This window comes from Artemia franciscana, chromosome 2 (assembly GCF_032884065.1).
Source record: "Artemia franciscana chromosome 2, ASM3288406v1, whole genome shotgun sequence".
Lineage (NCBI taxonomy): Eukaryota > Metazoa > Arthropoda > Branchiopoda > Anostraca > Artemiidae > Artemia > Artemia franciscana.
The window spans coordinates 45,473,912-45,496,584 of record NC_088864.1 but is presented as its reverse complement, the minus strand read 5'-3'; the positions used below and the strand labels follow the sequence as shown (position 1 = coordinate 45,496,584).

The 22,673-nt window shown below is 36.9% G+C and overlaps 1 protein-coding gene across 4 annotated transcripts in view; it reads right to left on the bottom strand.

Moving 5' to 3' along the window:
* Positions 1-22,673, bottom strand: part of LOC136042636 (protein downstream neighbor of son homolog) — a 78,719-nt gene that overhangs the window by 5,243 nt on the left and 50,803 nt on the right. For all 4 annotated transcript variants that reach the window (XM_065727615.1, XM_065727603.1, XM_065727608.1 and 1 more), the window contains exons 3-7: positions 17,413-17,578; positions 13,441-13,551; positions 10,431-10,663; positions 3,617-3,795; positions 1,049-1,250 (exon numbers count right to left, since the gene is read on the bottom strand). In XM_065727615.1, the coding sequence (XP_065583687.1) occupies positions 1,049-1,250; positions 3,617-3,795; positions 10,431-10,663; positions 13,441-13,551; positions 17,413-17,578 (891 nt within the window). The remainder of the gene's footprint in view (positions 1-1,048; positions 1,251-3,616; positions 3,796-10,430; positions 10,664-13,440; positions 13,552-17,412; positions 17,579-22,673) is intronic.

The following is a 22,673-nucleotide window of genomic DNA, read 5'->3' as shown; positions in this document are numbered from 1 at the left end:
ATTCGCCAAGTTATGTAAACACGCCGATCCCAGATAGAGGTATCATAAATACACTTTGGTAGATGGGACCATATATACGGTCCTCAGCTCAGCGACATTAAAATTTAAACGGACAAAAATTAGCCTGCAACAAACATAGCTAGCCGCGCTGCAAGCGTTGCATACCTAGTCCCAGAAAATTAGGATTAATAAAATGATTTGGTAACTGCAAATGTTTTATTCGCCAAATATTTATGAAAACGTTCTGAAAAATTTTCCATTGAGACCAAACTTAAGCCCCCTCCCCCTCACATCCATCTTTAGCATATCATAGAAAATTCAAAAAATTCGACATGGAAACGTGCCTTTTGAGGTCTTTACCTCCCTCCCTCTCTAGAAGACCCCAGGGACCCAACCCTAGGAGCTTGGGTCTGACTATGAAATACTGTAAAGCCGTTGGCTTTATTATATAAATGGTCTATATTAATGGTGACTTTTTATTGAATGCATATATATTTAGGGACGACTGCGCTATCACAGGCCAGAATGGCTCCTGAAGCTGGTGAGGTATTTAAACAGCTTTCGATATATCTAAGGTGATTGGCCATTTCATAAGTGTTCCTCGATTGTATTTTGGCCTTAGTCTGGCTAATATTGTTGTTTTGCGACATAAAATGACAAAAAAAGGCATATTTCCGTCGAATTTATTGCATAATAAAGGAGCAGAGCTTTAAAATTCAATTGGATTGAGCTCTCATCTAATAACCTATGACCAATAGCTTGATGCTCTTAATGCTATTGTTAGACACTCATACGATCACTCTCATGAAACTACTTGAAGACTAGAAATTAAAAGAAAATACAAAAAAAAAACTAGAAAACAATAGTTAGTATGTAGAGACAATGTACAGTAGGCTATTCGCCAAAATGTCTCCTTGGATAAAATGAACTTCTGTAGGCTACTCATAATTTGAAAGCAGGAAGACTAGGAGCAAAGTCTTTACACTGAATCAACAACGAGAGCAATAAGTCAATTAAGTCAAAAACTGGAAAAAACTCATCTACTCACTCTTTGTCCTTGGATTTTAATGCAGGAAGACTAGAGGCTGTTAAGCCCATTTCCTCTAGCCAGTCCGAAGCGCCATCTTCTTCATCCTTGAGTGATTCAGGTTCCAATGAGCCCAAAGTGGAGACAGATTCTTGCGTTTCATGGCCGCTATCACTGTTATTTAGCTTTCGACTGTTCTTATAGGGCATTGAAAATTCAATTTCTAAAAAAAAAGATCTATGTACAATAGCATGACACAAACTCTACAAAAATATTATTATACTCATGTTAAAAACAATGACTCTCTTTAAAAGAAGTTTTTAAATGGTAAATACATCTTTACCCTTTTGACTCAAAGTCACCACGCAATAGTCTGCCTGAAGGCTTTAATAGACAGAGAGGCTGACTGACATTAAAAGAGATTTCTCTTATCTCGATCAGGTTTTAACTTCTCAAGGTATTATCAAGAACAGATAAACAAATAATATTAGCCCTACTACAGAAAAGAGTTTTAACTCGAAAATCCATTGATACCGATTTGTTCCCTTTATTGAGTCTTTTTAATACTAAATGTACTTTGATCACTACATGTTGAGGTGGGTGCGCAAGTCCCTAACACAGTTCACAAACCACTCATAAAATACCCGCTGAAATGCCTTTCACTACTGGCCTAACCTTCGATTTTATATTTGTTAACATACAAAATTACTATAAAAGAAATAATTTTCAAACTGATAATAGGACTACCGCTAGTAACAGAAACTCATCATGTGAACAATCAGAATAAATCACAAAAACATGATAAAATTATAAAACAACTTCCAATTTCGACCAGCGTCATTAATTATGGTTTTTTAGGTCGCTGAAGATACTCCTGATAATAAGTTCAGGGTTACCACTGCACTACAATGAAACTAACCATTCTTTTAGTAAAATAAATGAAACAAAAAATTCTGTCGACCTTAAAAAAACGGAACGTTACCACAAATAATAGTCGGGTCATCGCTCCCTCAAACCCCTAAAGGAGGAGCGTCGTTTACACTTCACTGATACACATTTCAAACAGTGTTTTTAATGACTATGAAATACAAAAATAGCTTGATTATGATTAATAGAATACAAGAAAGAAAGACAGTTTACAAGAAAGAAGGAGGCAAATTCTTGGAATATGTAATTTTAAAATTATAAACACATTTATGATTTTGAATTTAGTTTTGCTGTTTTAAAAGGAGACTTCCTTCGCCACTATTTTTCGCTTTGGTTCCATTTTGTTAAAAATTATAGAAAATTAATAGCAAGTTAAAACAAATAAAACTTCAAGTAATAGCTTTTGAAACAATCTGTATAGCTTGCTACAGCGATATTGGAAGTAACAAATCAAAAATTATTCCGTTAATCGATTTTCTATACATCTTAAAGAGATAGATTTAAAATGAAGAAAACATTGAAGGAAATTTACTACATAGTAGATTAATAAAAGCAATCGAATGTTTCAAAAAATACGGATACACAAAAGAATTTTGCAAGTTTGAGCAGCAATTAATTTTTTAATATTATAATGCATACAGAAAAACTGTGTTGAACAAGGTTTGTTTTCAATGAAGCAGAAAGAAAATCTAGGATTTGACTGTATAAGAAGGGGGGGGGGGCTGTCTCACCATCAATATGTGTTCGTTTTCAGCGTCACGTATTATAGGATTTCATTTCTGCTCAGTTTCAGTTTTATTACTACTCTCTAATTTCCTTTGAGAAATACCTTTTTTTCCTTTTTTTGGAGGGGAGTTCGCCCTGACTACTCATTAAAATTTATAGTAGTTTGAGCTTGTTACCTACCTCCCAATCTCTCTTTTTTATGGTTGACTACCACAGTTGCTAATTCTAGTTTTATAAGAGTTTAGTTAAAATAATAAAACAAAAATTCCTGGCAAAGTGAGAGCATCTGGTTACGCTGCATACTATAAACTGTACTTCAAGTTACCTTCTCTCTCTCTCTATCTAAAAAAAATAAAAAAATAAAACAGAAAAAGAAAAAATGCAATCTTGTGTTTAAAAAAAAAAAGACCACTGAGGCCAAACCTATTTACGGGTAAAACTATTTGAACTTATCTGTAGTATTTTTGGCCTATCACGGGTGTTAGGGTAGAAAAATGCAGAAAACAAAACAGAAATATCATCCAAACTCGGAAAGAGTGTAAAGAAGTTTTTCTACTTAGATTAGTTTTTTTTTCACCAAAGAGCTCGTAAATCAACTCATAACCATGCTCAATGAAAAATTTGTCTGAAAGTCAATATGCGTCACACTTGTCACATATTTCCGTTTCTTTTTTCAACAATTATTAGTTACTTTTTCCCCCATACAGTTCTAGCCAAGGCTGGAAAATGAAGAAACTCAAAGTTTGTCAGGGAGAGGGGGTTGGGGTCAAAACCGTCTAAAAGGGCTTTTAAACACACAAACTCTTCAATTTTTTTGTCATGACAATCCCTATGACCAATTTTGGCCGAAAAAAAAAACATAACGGGGAGAGAGATCGAGAGGGAGAAGGGAGAAGAGAGAGTGAGAGCGAGAGAGTTGAAACAAAAGAACAATACCTTCCTGTGTTAATAACTGTCTTAAACCCCTTGTGGTTGGAGTAATTATTGCATGTATTTCCGCGATTCCACTAATGCCGGCTGCTCGAAGGAGGAGTAAAAAATTGCTAGCATAGACGTATATGTAAGGACACTGACATGCCCGAATCAACGTCACAGCTGAGTGAAAACTTTCTTGCCTGAAATTAAGGTACACAGGTATAAAAGGTACATAGGTAAATTAAGGTACACAAGATCAAAAGGTGGTCAGGAAAAATCAAAGCAAATTTTTGTTTTCAAGGTATTTGCAATATTATTCTTGATTTGGTCATCTGAAGATCATTATAACATAAAACTATAAAACACATCAAGCTAAATAATTGTCAAAGTTGTTGGGCCATTAACATTAACATCTAATCAATAGATAATAATTCAACTATACATTCTAGCTTTAGCTAATCAATAATTACAATAGCTTTGACCAACCGCAATTAAAGTTATTTGACCAAAACTTACTATCGTCATTTACTCATTAATGATGAGCAGCGTAAGTGATTATAGCTTCTATCGTTTTCGCAAAAACTCTAAAAAATAATACCATACGAGTGTTGAATCTCTGATTGGTTGACCCCCCTCCTCTAAAAAAAACAAGCAAACAAAAAAAGATAAAATATTGTATTATAATGTTGACTAAACTAACAAATAGAATTTTTCTTGGTGATGCAAAGGTTTCAAATTATCGTTATTTTCATAAACTGAATTTCATTGGTTCTTTGGAGAAGAAATTACTGCTATTAACCCTCCTTCGTAGAAGCTTATGACAAGGCATGTCAGCCACGGTAGTTAGAAAAGGACGTGACATTTTTTTTCTTCATTTTCATATACTATACAGAAACTTGTCGAACTTTTCTGTAGAATTTTGTTTTTATATTACAGAGAATACTGTAAACCAAATCGTTAGGCTCAACATACTCCATCAACTAGACTAACCTGTTTTCTCTCCTTCTTAATATACGAATATATTAATATACTTAATATATGAATAATATACGAAGTTATTTCTTCATGTCTCACTTGTAGAAAATAGCTCGAAATTTAATTTTTAATACAGATATATTTTGTCATATGTTGGAATTCTCAATAAGAAACACCAAAAACTTTTCTTGCAAAAAAAAACAACAAAAAAACAACTGGCCAATGATAGGAAACATATTTTTCAGTTTTGTCAGCCTTATAAAAAAAATTCAGGTGGCGCAAACTAACATAAAGGATATAGATAGCATTTTAAAAGGGTTATGATAATAATAAAATATAATAAATAATAATATAATATGAAAATAATTTTATTATTTTTTAATCCACTAATTTAACCTAGGAAAAAAAGTTAAGCCTGAACTACTAAAAGACTAACACAAGAGGGTATCTAACCCAACATGCGGATCAACTGGTCCAGCTTTGACTTCGAGAAAGATGCTTCATCTAACTAGTAAGAATTGAATGATCCTACGCTGGAATTAAAAAATAAGACAAGAAAAGAACTCTATTTCATCCTAATTTACGCTTTATTTTCTTATTTTCGGTACCAAAATTATGAACCAAATGTCCCTGTTTCTTTCTGTTTGAGTAGGGTGCTTCAAAAATATGGGGAGAGAGTGCTTCAAAAAATAAGAAATATGGTACTTCATGATAAATAATGACAAATAATGGTGCCGTGTGAAGCTTAGGACTAAGGCGCTTTATGATGCTTATAGTGCTAAATATTATGGTGTTTTATGATGCTTAGGACTTTGGTGCTTTACGATGATTATGGTGCTTTAAGACGTTTATAGTGCTTAGGATTAACGTCCATATGATGCTTCAGATTAGGGTGTTTTATGATGCTTATAGCGCTAAGGATTATGGTGCTCTATGATGTTTATAATGCTTAAAACTAGTGCTTTATTATTCTGCTAAGAATGGTACTTTCGAGGACAACAAAAAGGCTAAATATCATAATAGATCTGCTAGGATGACGATAAGCAGGAGGGACTAATGTTTCTTATTATCCGATATTTTTGTAAGACAATAATAACAAATCATTATAGATAATTAACTCTGTCACCGCACTCTTAAGCAATATTTATTTTTTCACTCACACTATGCAATAGCATAATACGAGAAATAACACAAAAAAAGCAACAACAAAGAGAGAGAAAAGGAACTCAAAACTGAAAGTCTGCTAAAGATAGTGATGCGGAGAAAACGGACACATGCTGCATTTGAGAGTTTTCTGGAAAGTACTTCCAGTTTAATATAGTATAATATAAGAAAATTGATTTTTTTTTAAAAGCAAAAATCCGATTTGTGTCCAAGGTCCCAGAAACAACACAAATTCACAAAATCTAAAAGAATTAATCAAAATTCTTTTAAATTCTTTTTAATTTAGAAAGCATACATTCAAAAAGGAATAGAACGACCGCAACAAGTTGAGTAGAAAACTGGGGAAGCCAGCAAACCTTTTGTATTCAGTGCAAACATCAGTATTGATTCATAGTTCAAGGTGTGAGGACCTCTTTTTGGATTGAACCTATCACTAATATTTGGTAAAGGATTATCGTCTCTACCTGACCTATAGCCGATATTTTCATAATAATTAATTCAGTGTCCAAAGAATCATAAATAAGCGGATTATTTTCAGACTTGAGTGAAAATTCCCTTGGGAACAGTGATTTCTCTTATCGATATTTTCTTGACCTATATATGATATAGGTCAGGATTAAGCAGTTGCAAAAATAATTATAATTTCCGATATTATAGACGATTGCGTTACGATAAAGGTGAGAGGAGAAAAGTAAGCAGAAGGGTGGGGGAGAGCTGTTTGCAAGAGCCGTGGTACCCGCCGGGCTTGTCCCTTAAATTGCGGGGACAAGGTAGGCAGCCTCCAACGCTTCCCTTACTTCTCTCGCAAGTGAACCTTCAATCTAGAGAGAATGAGAACTGGTAATTGGTGCGAAGATGAACTTTTCTACAATCCTATCCTGTGCTTTGTACAGAAAAATCTTGCTAAAGGAGTTTCGCCCGATACGATAAAAGAGTACATGGCCGATTTCTTTGAGTCTTCTTCTCTTTGTGAGACCCGTAAATTGCTTTTTTTAAAGCTTTTTCCGAATGAAGTCCCATCAAAGCGCGTAGGAGCCAATGCTGCATTAAACTGTGCTTCGGAAATTATTTCTTCGTTTGTAAAGTGCGATTCCCAGAACATAAAGCTTCCGGACTTTGTTATCAAATGTCCCAGCGAAGTGCCAATAATCCCTGTTGATGCCTTCAGTACCCTCAGTGCCAAGGTGAACTCTTGTCTTGAACAGCTGCGTGATATTGCATCCAAGGTTACTGAGGGACAGTCTAAGCTTGTAGCCCCTACTCAAAACACGAAAAAACCGTCCTACGCTGTCGTTGTAAGAAACCCACCCCCGGAGCTCAGCGACCCTATCCTTCGCATGAAGAAGCTCGAAACGTTGGATGGTCACGACGGGATCGTAAATCTGAAATCTAAGCCACACAGCAGAAGCTGGGTTGTGATGGTACGTGATAAGCGCTCAGCCGACACGCTGGCTGCAGCTGTTACTAGCTCCATTCCGAACGTTGAAACCAAAGTAATTGATAAAAAGCCTTTAGCTGTTGTCCGTGAAATACCCCGTAACTATTCAAGAGCTGATTTAGAGGCCTCAGTGGAAGAACTTATTAGTGCTAATCAAATCGGCAATTCTCTCACTTTTCGCCTCGAGTTTATCGACAAAACCGCTCTGAACGCGGTACTGGAGTCTGGAATCCGTATTGGGTACGAAATTTTTCGCGCTAAGCCCTTTCAATCCATTCCGCGTCGATGCTTTCGCTGTCAAAGTACTGATCACCTGATTGGAGCTTGTCTCCACTCACCAGCACATCCCAAGTGTTCCAGATGTTCTAGCCCTCATGCGAATTCCAAGGAAAACCCTTGCCAAGCCTCGCCAAAATGAGCAAATTGTACTGTGGAACACGTAAGTTTTAGTCTGAAATGCAAAGTTCTCCGATCGGCTCTCAACAACGCTAATAAATGAACGCTCAAACTCCGTTTAGCTTTGTGTCCCTTAATATTAATGGTACAAGAGCAAGGATCTACTGATTAGTGAGCTGCTTGAAAATAATATGGTGTTTCTACAGGAGCACCTTCTCTCTAAAGTGAATGTTGATAGCCTAAAGCGTCTTCGGATGATAGATTATCATCTATTAAAGTGCCTTTCCACTAATTGCAAACATCTGTATCTACAACTTCAACTCGGATAGATATCAACTCGTATTATCAGCAAATAGTGTTCTGTCTAAAGTCTGCCGCTAAAAAAGCTGTTCCCTCCGAGTGCGTGCAAACGGGTACTCGCAATCCCTTTTGGAAAATTGATCCTAAAGTGAAGATGGCTAAACAAAAAGCTGAGTTCTGGCTCCGTATGTGGATAGCCTGTGATCGTCCTTCTTCTGGTTCAGTACATCAAATAAAACACAAAACCAAACGAGAGTACAAATATTCCCTGCGTAGAGCGAGACTGAATGCCTGGGATGGTCCTTGTGACAAGAAATCCCGGGATCGTGTTATAAACAGTGTAAAGTGTTCACCTCCAATTAATTCGTCTCTTCGGCTATGTGACTTCGTTTCTCATTATAAGAATATTTTACTTTCATTTAATATTAATCTCCAAAATCATTTTACAAAGCTTGTCAACTCAATCCTCCCAATTCGTATCAACCAATCTCAAGTGTTGTCGATAGAATCTGGTGTTATACTCCGAGCTCTTAAGCAAGTGAATAAGTCTGAGTCTCTCGATAGTGATGGTCTTTGCTTCAAGTTTTTTGCTTATGATTGTCCTGAACTGCTGAAGCATTTGCAGTTATTGTTTCAGATGTGTTTGGCACAGTCCGTTGTGCCAGATAGTTTTTTATCCGGTTGTATATCTCCCATAGTTAAGAGGGGTAAGGACCCCAGTGCTTGCTCTGATTGCCGTCCTATCACTGTGTCTTGTTTTATTAGTAAGCTATTTGAATATGTACTGCTACCAGCCACACTATCCACAGTAGGCCTTTCAGTTAATGCCTCCAAATGTGTTTTTGTATTTTGGGAGTCCTCCCTCAGCATCACCTCTTTGCTTGGGTTCTTCAACTATACCATGTTCAGCAAGTATTAAATGGTTGGGTCTCTCTTTTTTCACGTCACTTTCGTCTACTTGCTCCGCTATTACGTCCAGCGTGCTGAAAAGTATGCGGGTTGGATACGCGAAAATTTCATCAAATCGTGGTCGGTATAACCGAAAAGGACTTTGCCGTCTTTATTCTAGTTTTTGCGCCCCTGCTGTTTTTTATCTTTCTGGTTTTGCTTTCCTCCTTCGCAAGAAGGATACAAAGAAAATACGCTCAGGATATTTTAAGTATTGCAAGTATTTGCTGCGTCTGCCTCGGTGGTATTGAAATCATACAGTCGTTTCTAAATTTGACATCGTTGATGCGCCCTCGCGACTGAAACATTTATCTAAAGATATATGTCTTAAAACTCGGCAAATAATTGGTGTTTTTGAACCTCTTTGGCCATTTTTTGAATTGAGGTAATTTACTTATGTTGTATGTTGTTATGCTACTATGTTATTTATGTTGTTATGTTTTTTTCTTTTTTTGTGTGTTTACTCCACAGTTTAATGTACTTTGTGGGTTATAAATAAATTATTATTATTTTAACAAACTTATCAAAAACTCAAGCAAAACAGAGACAAGGCAAAAAAGATCACAGAGTAGGAGGAGTGAAGCAAGATAAAGAGTAAATGTGAAAGAAAAAATATCCCGTTATTACCTCGAACCAAATTAAAACATCCCTTTCGAGATAAAAGGCATGCTTTATATTATTTCTAATAATATGTGACCACACATTTTTAGTCAACTATCTAAGGATTTTTCTTAGAATGCGTTGTCGATAACTAAGCGAATTTTTTGATTTAGTCGTTACAGTTTAATAGGTAAATAGACCTACAATGAAATATGTTATAATAACAAAGTGGTAATAAATTATTATAATTAGAATGATGTGTGAAAAGTAACATATAAAAGTCACATAAACCAACACCTGGTAAAACTTTCGTTTTGTGTATTGTTTGTCATTATTGTAAATAATAATAATAATAATCAAATTCTTGCGCTATTCACTCAAAAGTTGTGTCTTTCCAACGAAACTCTTAAGTAGAATTTGGATGGCAAAAAAAAAGGTTCATCGTTAGCCTTTCAAATTTCAAATCAAAGGAGAAAGAAAGAACAATATAAAGTACTTTTCATTGGGCGGATAAATCTTATAAGCTTCTATCGAATCAATGCTTATCTTTTCTTGAAAGAAATTTTCACAGAATAATATTGAACTTCAAAAATGTTGGAAGATGATATAATTCCATCCTTGGAATGCCTCTTTAAGCAATGGATTCTAAGATGTTGAATAGAAAAGATATATGGCACATTCAAAATGACATGTTGCTAGTAGCGATATTAAGCCAGTTCAAAAACATCATGTAAACTAATGCTAGCAATATTCGCTCATATTTAAGCATTTATTCCAATCCACACCCTATAAGACCGTTATTTCCTAGAGTGCTTTTCAAAATTATAGCGAATACTAATCTTTGAGAAATACCATTATTCGCTAGCCATACACATACATTGCTACAAGAAACAGACAACAGTGGATGCTATCTCCATCCCCAACTAGTTGGGATCCTACTGACTTCAAAAAATGTTATTAGCCGAATATCTGTATGAGAAACGCCTCATTATGAATGAAGAGTAAATTAAGTACCAGTCTTTAAATAAGGCATTTTGTGCTTGCTCTTCCATTAAAAGAGGTGTTCCAGATAGCTTGTTAGTCCGAGGAAACAATGGTAACCAGGGAATTGAAGGATGTTGCCAGTATAAGCATTTTTGATGGAACCGCGCGTTTGCACCAGTGTCAATGGAAGCCATGTTATCGTCACTATCAGTCATAGATAAACATCGACTAAAACTAGTGACACCAGAAGCTTCTTCAGAAGTCTGAAAATAAGAATAAAATGATCTAGTATTTATTTCCTCTGAATTTAAAGTCACAAAGCAGACAGCCTTTTTCAATACTTTCTTTTTACAACAAAATAGTAAAAACAGAAATAGAGTGGAGTAAACATTATAGAAATGGACTGTCAGAAGTTCTTACTTTCAACGACAAAATAAAAGCTCAAGCATAAAAGTGTCCTTGTTTAAAAGTGTCCCCCATCCCCCTATGAGAGACCAACCAATAAAACCGTTCTGTTTAACCTCGTCCTTCAACTCATTTAATCAAACCGAGAAACATACGAACAGACAAATTGAAGACATAATCACCTGCTATAAACCAAAGAAAAAATGGAAAAAAAAATAACAAAACCGAGCTTAGCCATAGAAAGAAGAAAATATCGTAAAAGAAACAAATAATTTCATGTGACAACAAAATAAGATGTGAAGATCACAAAATCTTTGGCTAAACTATTGTAATTGTATAAAAAAGCGCAAATGAAGCTAACTAGAATACTCAATAAAAGTGAATCTTTGAGTTGAGGCTTTAAAGCGAAAAGATAGGCAATAAACAAGTACTAATACCATACAGGGCATTAGACAAAAAAGACCTCTTTCCTGCGAACTGCTGTTACGAGTGAAATTGAGAACCATTAATATGTACATCAGAAACCCAACAAGAACTAGCTTTGGAACTGGTATATAGCAAAATTAAAGAAGCACAGACATCTATAAGATTTTACAACTTCATATAAGATGGTGCTGACCGTTTTTTGCCCAAGATCACATAGTTTTCATTCTTATCAGGTTCTCATATTGTTTAGCACGAATACATTCCTTTTAAGGGCTGGACATACGCTATATTTCCAACTAAAACAGCTTTATCTCTTCAAAATGACCGTATTTGACGCAAGCTTTCGAACCAAAATTACTTTCAAAATTAACACTAATTTTGAGTGCTTTATTTTTCTACGTGGATTTGTATATTTCATAAGCCACAAGCGCTATATTTACTGTGAAGGTATTATAAAGATTCAAGCATATGAAATGTCCCTCATTATACTGCTTGATGGCGACAGCCTTTGTTTTGATTAGAAAAATTGTACTTTATTTTAAAAAGATAATGCACCTAAATAAACCAAATTTCTCAAAGCAGCGTTAAACAAAAGCTGAAGTGCAAGGACCTGAGGGGCGATGTCTCTCTATTTGAGATAGCCCTGATTATGATATTAACAACAGAAAGACATGACAACAAACAACAAAGAGAGATGAAACTCAACAAAAAAAAAATCTCAAACGAGACTGCGGCCAGTAGAGAGAAAAGAGATGAAAGACTAAAATAACGCGGATATTTCGCCTGTATCTAAACTAGGCGTCCTCAGCACAAGATAAAATACTAAACTAAAAACAAATAAAACCACCACCAACAATAATAAATACAATTATCGCTACTGATCCACGTAGGGAAAAGAAGCTAGTTGAGTTACTTCAATGAGAACATCAAAGCTACTGAGGAAAAATTATGAAAATTTAAACGGACAATGTTATGCATACATAAGCTGACTGACTTACATATACACAGACTGACTGAGTTTATGCCCATTTAGATTTAGTTTTATCCTCTCAAAGTTTCCTACTAAGTAGCAAATTTTTATTTCATTTCATCCAGAAGCGATTTTATTACCATACGAAATTCGTTTTAATTGTCTTACATTCTCTTTACCGAAAATGTTCCGAAGAAATTATCTAGGGGCTTTTTCCCACGTGTTTTGCTTTCTAAGAAATAATTTCCAATAGAAGGGGACATTTCTGGAGCGAACATAAAACCAATTAGAAATTAAAGTTTTATTCAAATAAAAGAATGCTAAGGAGAATTTTTCAGGGTGAATCGTCCGCAAGCAATTTTACAGGCAGGGGGATTCTCAGGGGGGATGGAACTCTTTGGAAGGAATTTGACGGGGGTTGGGGTGCACTTTACGTTGGATGAAATTTCCACGGAGGAGTTTTCCGTGAGGGAGAGGGGTATATTTCATAGAGGTTGAGCCAGATTTAACGCCATTATTTGAAAAACAAACAGATATTATTACATATATGAAGGGTTGCCCCCTCCTCAGTACCTTACTCTTTACACTAAAGTTTGACTATTTAATAAAAGTGAAAAACGGGGGTCGCTTAATTAGATTAGGAAGCTTTTTAAAAGCGCCAACAGCTTTAGCGTAAAGAGCAAGGTATTGAGAAGGGGGCAATCCTTCATGTACGGAATAAATCTGCCAAAATTAATATGCAAATTTTGTTTTAATTTTTCATGTACGGTAGGACAACTTCGAATCTACATTAGTTGAAAAACGTTCAGAAATTAAATTAAAAAACAAGGGACGTGTAAGTTTCTTAAGCCTATGCCGGACTCTATTTTTATGATTATCTCTCTTTGCAAATAAAAACAATATTCTGTTTTGTTAGGTAATACAGGAAGTGAAGAGGGGGATTTAGGCCTAACCCTCCCCTCCTATTCCGCTCCCAAAATTCTGACATTTTGCGATTGTTCCTATGGCTTCTGACTTTTCTATATTTTTTCCCTTTTTTTCTTTACATTCTTTCCTCTCCCAAAATATACCTTCCTGTATAATTAATTGCCATTGGAAGCCAATTTACTTTACATATGTAAATGACACATACGTTAGATGCCATACAGATTATATACACTAGCAATACTATCCAAACACTTAGCAGGCTAAGACTCACATTTTTAACAAGAAAAACAAAATTTTTCCAGAAATACATACCCTGAGCGTGGTACTCCATTGGAAATTCTGTTTTGAAGTGATAAACATCCTACTTTTCAGAGACCAGTCTACAGGTAGAGAATCAAAACCCTTAGGTTCAAACATTTCATCCTAAGAAAAAGATAAATAATCAGATAAATAAGCAATACAACATTCTAACATTGCACCATTTCTAGTGAAATGGTGCAATGTTGTATAAAATCAAAGCTTGTAAAGAGCAATTACGTTTAGGACCAAACATAGATTAATGAACAACACGATGGGCCAATATGCCATTTGAGCCAGCCTAGCAAAGGGCACACAGGATCGACCCTTCCATGATAAAATAGCAATAAGATTATCATGGCAGGTAACAGTACTTAAGGCATTCAAGACGGCTTTAGCATACTTATGTAAGGCACAAACCTCCAATTTTGTCGAAGAGATAAATTTGATTATATAATTAATAAAAATTTGATTATTTGATATATAATATAATTAAATTTGATTATTTGATTATATAATTTTTGATTAATTTGAAATAAATACATTGGAAAATTTGAAGTCAACTTCTCAATGAAGGTTGATTTATCTTCAGCTTTCTTTAAAGTACAATTTATCATAGTTTGGCGATGATTACTGAAAAAAAAAACTTTGGAAGAAGTTTGTTCTATATCCAATAAACACGCATTGATCGGCAATGCTACAGTTTAAAATAGTCTACCAAATCTAAAGACTAAAAAAGATCCAAACAAATGTTTCAGAGCCTACCATTTTAATTCATTAGATCTTAAATATCCACATCTCTACATATGTGCCTTTTGACGAATTTGTGCTTCTACTACAAGGTATTTTATATTGCCAACCGTGTTCATTGAGTACCCTCCCTTAAACGCCAACCTTATATAATTATTTCAGTTGTTCTACACTTTAGTTTCCCGCTGGATAAGATACTTGATTCGTATAACTGCAGTCCTATCTACCCTCAAAGATTATTTTCGGGCTCCTTCTTTCATCAAGCTGCTGATGTAACCCCTATATAAGCTATAATCTTCTGTTACACTGAGGAGATGCGGCATGCAACAAAAAGCAGTCTCAAAATCTCTTTGGAGGGGGGGGGGCACCCATAGGGCAAGAACCGTATGGTTGACCATCGTAGACAATTTTCGAAAGACGAGTATCAGATAACACCTTTTTAACAGCATGATTAGTGGTATCGGACCCAACAAAGTACCCAAGACGTTACCATTCTTTTGGCCAGTTGAATCAATGGTTTATTTTCTGTAGAAACTTACTTCAAGGAGTTTGCAGACAACTATGATGGGAAAGTCTCCTCAGGGTAACACCCCCGAACAGGTAAGCCACGCCCAGCTTCAAAAGCAATATACAGCAAAAATTCTATACATAAGTATTGTGTCACAAAATTAATTCCAAAAAGGCAGGGTTAAAGTCTATCTGTTTTAAAGCTAACTTATTTCGGTTAGCGTCGCTTTTGAAGCTGCTTCGTCCAATATTAACACCTCTAGCCCATGAGTTCTTAACATTTTTACAAACCCAGACCCAAAATAGATTACAACATGTTCCTGCTAACCCTTTTCCCCCTTCGCTTGAGAGTCAAAGTAACCATAATTAAAAGAGATTCCAGAGATGGATTAGCATAGACTCAAGGGTTGCACCCTTGATTAAAGGCTTCTGCTCTAGAGTCTGAAAAAAGAACCGCCCCCCTACTGACGGTTGCTTTTCTTAGCTTGAGCTGTATTAGATTGAATAAGAGCTTTGCTGTCTATATTAAAGTAAAATGCAATATTCAAACTGAAATACGTAAAAACTCCCCAAGTTAAAGTTTAGGCTACCACCTTATAAACTTTTCATACATATTTCAAAAGATTCGCTTTACTAACCTACTCTTTGAAAAAACAAGAAGAGGGATAGTGAAGCGAATCGTAACGGTCAAGGTTTTACAATGATTAACACAATTAAAACCTTTGAATTTGTTCGCCATTACTTGTTTCCTAAAGAAACTAATTTTAACTCTGAAAATCAAAACAGAATACCAATGAAGATACCTTATTAATGAACTAAAAATGATATGTTTGCTAATAGCCTTGGAATGAAAAAACATCCTAATGAAGCATATCAGAACAGCTCACCATTTTCATAATGTTTAAGGGATTGGTCATACGATAGTTAAGATCCGATTTAATGGTTTTTTTTTGTGTTTTTCAATGTATCAAAATATGCAAGAAAAGCTATTATGGGTGACAGCCAGCTCTTTACATTGGGTCATTTTTACACTTGTTAAATTTGTACATCGCTCTTTACATCAATCAAGAACACAATGCTATTGTACATCTTGTTTCTGATAATCTTTCTTTTCGTTATATACGAATTTTCAGGAATACCTAAATCAGAAAATAAGTCAAATATATTTTGGAAAAAAGGTTCTTTTTAGAATGATTTTTATTTCCTATTCAAAAGAATTTTGGTTTATTGCAGGAAAGTGGTAAGAGTCTAAAATCTACAGTTTTCCAATGATACTGTGGACTTCAGCCGAGAGGCACAAATACGGTATTATATTTATGAAAGGTGCATAAGATTCTTGGCTGGCCTCAAAAATGACGGATTTTTTATAGTCCTTGAACCAGAGTCTACAGTGTTTAACTTGGAATAGAGCTTCATTCTCTACTTCTGAAATATCTACAATGAGAACTATTTGAAGTTGTTCCACCAACCTTTACCTTTTGTTTCTTACTGGCCATATTTCTGCTTTTAATTAAAAAACTGAGTTTCACTAAGAAAGCAAGCCGCCAGCTTATTTAATAGAATAAGGTGCCTTTTCTCTAAAGCCTAGAAGTGCTTACGGTGCGCGACGATTCCGAGGCCACGTAGCCAAAATGTTATCATAATCATTAGCAGATAAATTGAGGTTTAAAAATGTAGCATTATTCCATGGATCTAAAAGTGCTACCATCAACTTTCCACAATTTCAATTGAGTTTTTATTTTAGTTCTTAAGCTCTAATTGGCAAAAATGGACCTTACTTTTCGCTCCTTTCTTAGTAGTGATATTCGAAAGTTGGCCATGGCAAAATAATCAACTTTTGGACAGACAGATAATTTTACTATTTTTTCATGCTGGTCAGTAACTTTAAGGGCACTTAAATCACAGTCATCAAGATATCTACCAGAATGGGTTATACTATCCCAGTTAGGCCCTTTTCAGAGTGCCAGCTAAATTCGAATTCTGCGGCGAAGGAAGAGAGAAGAGGTCCCTAAATTCTTTCCATAAGCATCTTTACACGAGGGAACCGTAAGACCCTAAACAAACTTGGTAGGAAATAAGAACTAGACCCATGGATAGGAACTGATTGTGAACAACTGGTGAAACTTCTGCGGGATAGGGAGGGCGAGTGAGGGTATCCGAATTCCATTTGTTCAGACTAACTACTACAGAGGCTGGTTAAATTTACTCAATTATATCTTGGCTAACAGCCACACGTTTGGTATCAGATTTCATCTTCACCTTTTGAGGGTCCCAAGTCCAATCCAATAGACACTGTCCATTGTATTGCTCCGCAGCCGTTATCCCCAGGTCACAGCCAATACAAAACTTTCCCGGATCTTGGTAACAGAGGATTTAGTTTCAATAAGTATGGGCTTGTTTAAAATGTTGTGCCTACCACGGCAACCGTATCAAATATTATTGTCGTAACGACCATAACACGCCCATCCCTATCTTCTAACAATTAAGTTGAAATTTCACTAAACATCACAGAAGCATCAAAGTAGCTTAGCAACCTTGGAAAAAGGACATCATGGACAACAAGCATCAAAAAGGAGCTGAAGGTTTAGCTGAGAGGGAAGGAACGACGCCATGATCTTAGCTACGGTGCGGTGTAGAAAGACCCCCTTTCAATCCCTATTTTTAAATAATGTTCCATTTCTATATGTTTAAATTTCTTGATAATAATTACTGACAATAAATATTAAAGACCTCTATCAAGCTATTGACTGGCTCCTTGAAGAAAGTTGAGAAGTTGATAGGAACACTGGTCATACTCGGCTTCTTTGTCGGCTGAGAGTTTAAGGACTTGAACAAAGCTGCGTCTGAAGCTTCCTCATTTTCAATTACAAATTTTGGCTTTTTCGATGGAGACTGTCTGAAAGAGAAGAATCACATTTGAAAAAAAAAGGATAAAGATCCTCCAGAGCCATTGCTGGCGCGTTGGGCGTCGAATCGACGTTTCAGTTGCTGAGTCTTTTTACATGGAGAAGTAGTAAGCTTGCCACCCAACCTTGCTGCGGCGGGGATCGAATCCTGGGCCCTGCATTGCACAATCATACTTATTTATTAGAAAACCTAGCAAAACAAGAATAGGTATAAAAAAGACGTAAACCTTATGCATGACCAAACACAAATATATGATCTCAGCCAAAAACATACGTCTTTGGATTAAGTGTCTTAATTGAGAGGCACAAATCCCAGATTAATTACCTTCATAAAAAAGAAGTAATTGAAAAATACGACATAATTAATTCTGAACGCAGTGTACTAATGATTTGGTTGATATTATGTTATGTACATTTTTTTTTTACTTTGCTTGTAGGTTTTAGTGTTGATTAAAAAGTTTAAACAGACTGTGCTGATGACATTTCAATATAGCGTTAGTCAAATCAGTATTTAAATACAACGTTCTTTCTTTACTCAATGACAAAAACTTGTTGATCGTCATGGACTATTGATCTACATCTCAGGAATTCTTTTTCCAATTCTTAGCAGTTTAACTTGAGGTGGGGAACCTACAATAAAAAACCTTCTAGATTTTACAAAATACTGCAAGTAGGTGAAGCAAATGGGCCAAAACAGAGAGAGGAAATGCAACTTAAAAAAAAAATGCAATTTGCAAAATAATAATAATAATAAAAAAAGATCGTGGATTGTCAATTTAATTGGCATATACTGATATTTATTCCTTAAAGCTTATATATTTTTTTAATTATAAAAGTAAGATATTGAAAACATTTCAAAAAACCTATTTTGTTTTCAGTAAACAAAAACTTTTTTTAGTAAAAATGCAAAATGTAAGTAAAGTTGTTTTCAGTAGGTATAGGTACTGAGTACCTAGTGAGTTACCTTCTCAGTAGGAGCATCCCCCAGGCTACTCAGTGCGTCCCCAGGTGCCGGATAGGGGAACGTCCTACATATATATAGGATACCTCCATAGAGATGGAAGGCGCAGACCAAAGGAGGACCCAGTTTTTGGGGGGTCTTAAAATATAACTGGAACATCCTCACCCGGGGGACATAAATACAGTTGGAGGAGGAGGATGGCCCCTCTGATGTGCACTGGGCAGGACCCACCGGCGTGTAGACACGTCCCGCCAGTCACAATCCACTCCCCCAGCAACGGACAAATTGTTGGTGATGCAGGATGCCATAAAGGCGCATTATCCGTAAGAGATATAGTCGGCCCCTGCCAGGAACAGAGAGGAGTGGCTTACCGCTGTCCTGACATCAGCCAATAAACCCCTTTTTCACTTTTACGATGATTATGAGCAAACAAATCAATGTGAGAACCAGTGCTACCGCGTCCGGGGCAGCCGACGATACGACGATCTTAAATCGCGCCTCAGCTTTGACAACTCCACTCTTAGAGGCCATTATATCACCTAAATCAACTTTGTCAATTGGTACCCTCAACATCAGAACACTTGCAAAACAATAAAAAAGGGAACTCCTCCTGAGAGAGATAAACCGTTACAACTGGGACACAGTCGGTCTCTCTGAAACCCATCTCCCAGTCACCAGCGAAGAAAAACTTGATGACACTACTCTTATATTGTTAGGACGCACTGATGGGAAACACCGGCAGAAAGTTGACTTCCTTCTCTCCAGTAAGGCTAGGAGATCACTAATAGCAGTAACACCAATACTGTAACTAATGACGCTAAGGGTATTAAGGTGAAACTTTCAGGGAAAGTTTAGGAGGAGTTTCACCTGAACGAAACAACTGTATGCATGTAGGTTTTCAAAAGGGTATGTTAGTAATATTCTAGTCAGCACCCCTGTATGATAGCTAGAAATATCATTGAATATTTTAAAGGAGCTAATTCGGTTAAAGTTCTGGTGTCCTTTTTAAGAGTAAAAATAGATTGGAGTGCAAGCAGCCCTTCTCTCAAGGTCATTCATTTTCCAAACGCATCCTGTCAAACGTTTGAGATAGCCATTTTGTTCAGCATAGTAGAACGGTCCAGCAACTATGTCTTAAGGGATATTGGGCAAATTGGCCTCTCTCGTCATGACGTAGCTTCTGAACTTTGAGTACATATCTCTGATCAATGATACTAATTTTTGTGGTATACCAAAGTGGAGAAGAATGTGCCCCAGACCGTCTCTCCATATGAGGTCGAAAGCCTGCTTAAAGTCAATGAAAAGGTGGAATATACTACGTCCAAGTTCAAGATATTTTTTCATAATCAGGCGGACCGTAAATATCTAATCAGTCGTTGACCTGTTCGGGCGGACAGCGGCCTGATATACTGGAATAACAGTTGAAGCTATAGCTCTTATACGCTCCAGAATTACTCTGGTGCGTATTTTAGCGACGTGGCTCGTAAGGCTTATAGGCCGGTATATATCACAGATTGCTTTCGAGCCTTTCTTATGAAGTGGAACTATCGTGGCTTTACACCATGGGGAGAGGAAGTGACCTTCTTCCAAGCAGCATTATCAATTTTAGGTATAGGTTAACAAGGGAATCGCAATTTACTTTTAGTAAATCCGGTTGGATTCCATCTGGGCCTGCAGCTTTGTTTGTTCTTAAACCGGGATTCTATCTCAGAAAGAAGTGGGGTTGGGCTTGGGTCTACGGTGATTACGGGGAGGCTGTTAAACGCCGATGGGTCTGGGAAGATTGTTGAGTTTAATTTGCACTCAAAGTATTCTTTCCATCTGGTTCGGATCCCGTCTGTAGTTTGGATCTGGTTACCATCTTCATTGAGGAGGTAACAGGCTTTCATTCCCTTTTTTTGTTAATTCCTGCACTCGCCTGTACATGAAGAGTGTCACCTTTCTTGAATGTTATTTCGCATTGCTCACATTGTTCCCTTATATAGGAGCAGTGAGCAACGGCGAGTGTCTTTCTCTACCACACGTTTCAAGCATTTGCACATATCCCGACTTTCTGTATCTATTTTGTTAGTGTGGTTGCGTTTTTCTTCGCATAATGAGATTATCTCATCTGTGATCTAAGGTTTTTGGTCCGCCTTTTCGACTCCCATGGTCGACTGGGGGACATCACATATAACCTGTGAGCTACTCTTCACAGGATTATCGATGTCATCCCTGGATAAAGTTAGAGGGAATGTAGAGAAGAGTTCAGAAATTCTTTTGGAAAGAGTAGAGGCGTATTTTGTCGGATAGTTTGGTCTTTTAAGAGGTCTACACTGAATCTGGGGGGCTTTTTAGAGGGTTTCTTGGCCGCTTTGTAGACTTAGTTTAAATGAGGTCATAACAAGAGAGTGGTTTCTATCGAAGTCGCCGCATGCCAAAGTGACTGTGTTTGTGGTGGAAGATTTTCATCATCTAGATACGAGGATAGCGAGAATATAGAGAGGAGTTCAGAAATTCTTTCGGAAAGAGTAGTGGTGTATTTTGTCGGATAGTTTGGTCTTTTAAGAGGTCTACTCTGAATCTGGGAGGATTTTTGGAGAGTTTCGCGGCCGCTTTCAGACGTAGTTCAAGTGAAGTCATAACAAGCGAGTTATTGCTATCGAAGTCGCCGCCTGCCAAAGTGACAGTGTTTGTGGTGGAAGATTTCCAGCATCTAGATACGAGCTATTAGATTCTGAATCCGTCCATCCGGGGAGGTCCAGGTTGTTTTACGTCGGGCTCTGTGTTTGAAAAATGTGTAAGTGACAATAAGATCACTATCTCGGCAAACTTCGATTAGGCACTCACCTCTTTTGTTCAGCTGGTCATGGCCAATTTACCCATCGCGTCCTATATGTCAAATGGGTCGTCACCGACAATGGCGTTGAAGTCTCCGATGACAAATGCTATATCTTTTTTTTGCAGGAGTCGGCTTGACACTGAAGTTGGAGATAGGGATTATCAGATTCTTCATCATCTGTGCTAGAGTCGGGTGCATATACTTGAATAATAGTGAGATTTGCTGGTGAGCCTTTTAGGTGGATCATGATCGGACGTTCAGAGATTGGTGTTACTGCTATTAGTGATCTCCTAGCCTTACTGGAGAGAAGGAAGTCAACTTTCTGCCGGTGTTTCCCATCAGTGCGTCCTAACAATATAAGAGTAGTGTCATCAAGTTTTTCTTCGCTGGTGACTGGGAGATGGGTTTCAGATAGACCGACTGTGTCCCAGTTGTAACGGTTTATCTCTCTCAGGAGGAGATCCCTTTTTTTTTGTTTTGCAAGTGTTGTGATGTTGAGGGTACCAATTGACAAAGTTGATTTAGGTGATATAATGGCCTCTAAGAGTGGAGTTGTCAAAGCTGAGGGGCGATTTAAGATCGTCGTATCGTCGGCTGCCCCGGACGCGGTAGCATCGACGGTTTCCCTGGACGCTGTAGCACTGTCGGTTTACCCGAACGCGGTAGCACTGGTTCTCACATTGATTTGTTTGCTCATAATCATCGTAAAAGTGAAAAAGGGGTTTATTGGCTGATGTCAGGACAGCGGTAAGCCACTCCTCTCTGTTCCTGGCAGGGGCCGACTATATCTCTTACGGATAATGCGCCTTTATGGCATCCTGCATCACCAACAATTTGTCCGTTGCTGGGGGAGTGGATTATGACTGGCGGGACGTGTCTACACGCCGGTGGGTCCTGCCCAGTGCACATCAGAGGGGCCATCCTCCTCCTCCAACTGTATTTATGTCCCCCGGGTGAGGGTGTTCCAGTTATATTTTAAGACCCCCCAAAAACTGGGTCCTCCTTTGGTCTGCGCCTTCCATCTCTATGGAGGTATCCTATATATATGTAGGACGTTCCCCTATCCGGCACCTGGGGACGCACTGAGTAGCCTGGGGGATGCTCCTACTGAGAAGGTAACTCACTAGGTACTCAGTACCTATACCTACTGAAAACAACTTTACTTACATTTTGCATTTTTACTAAAAAAAAAGTTTTTGTTTACTGAAAACAAAATAGGTTTTTTGAAATGTTTTCAATATCTTACTTTTATAATTAAAAAAATATATAAGCTTTAAGGAATAAATATCAGTATATGCCAATT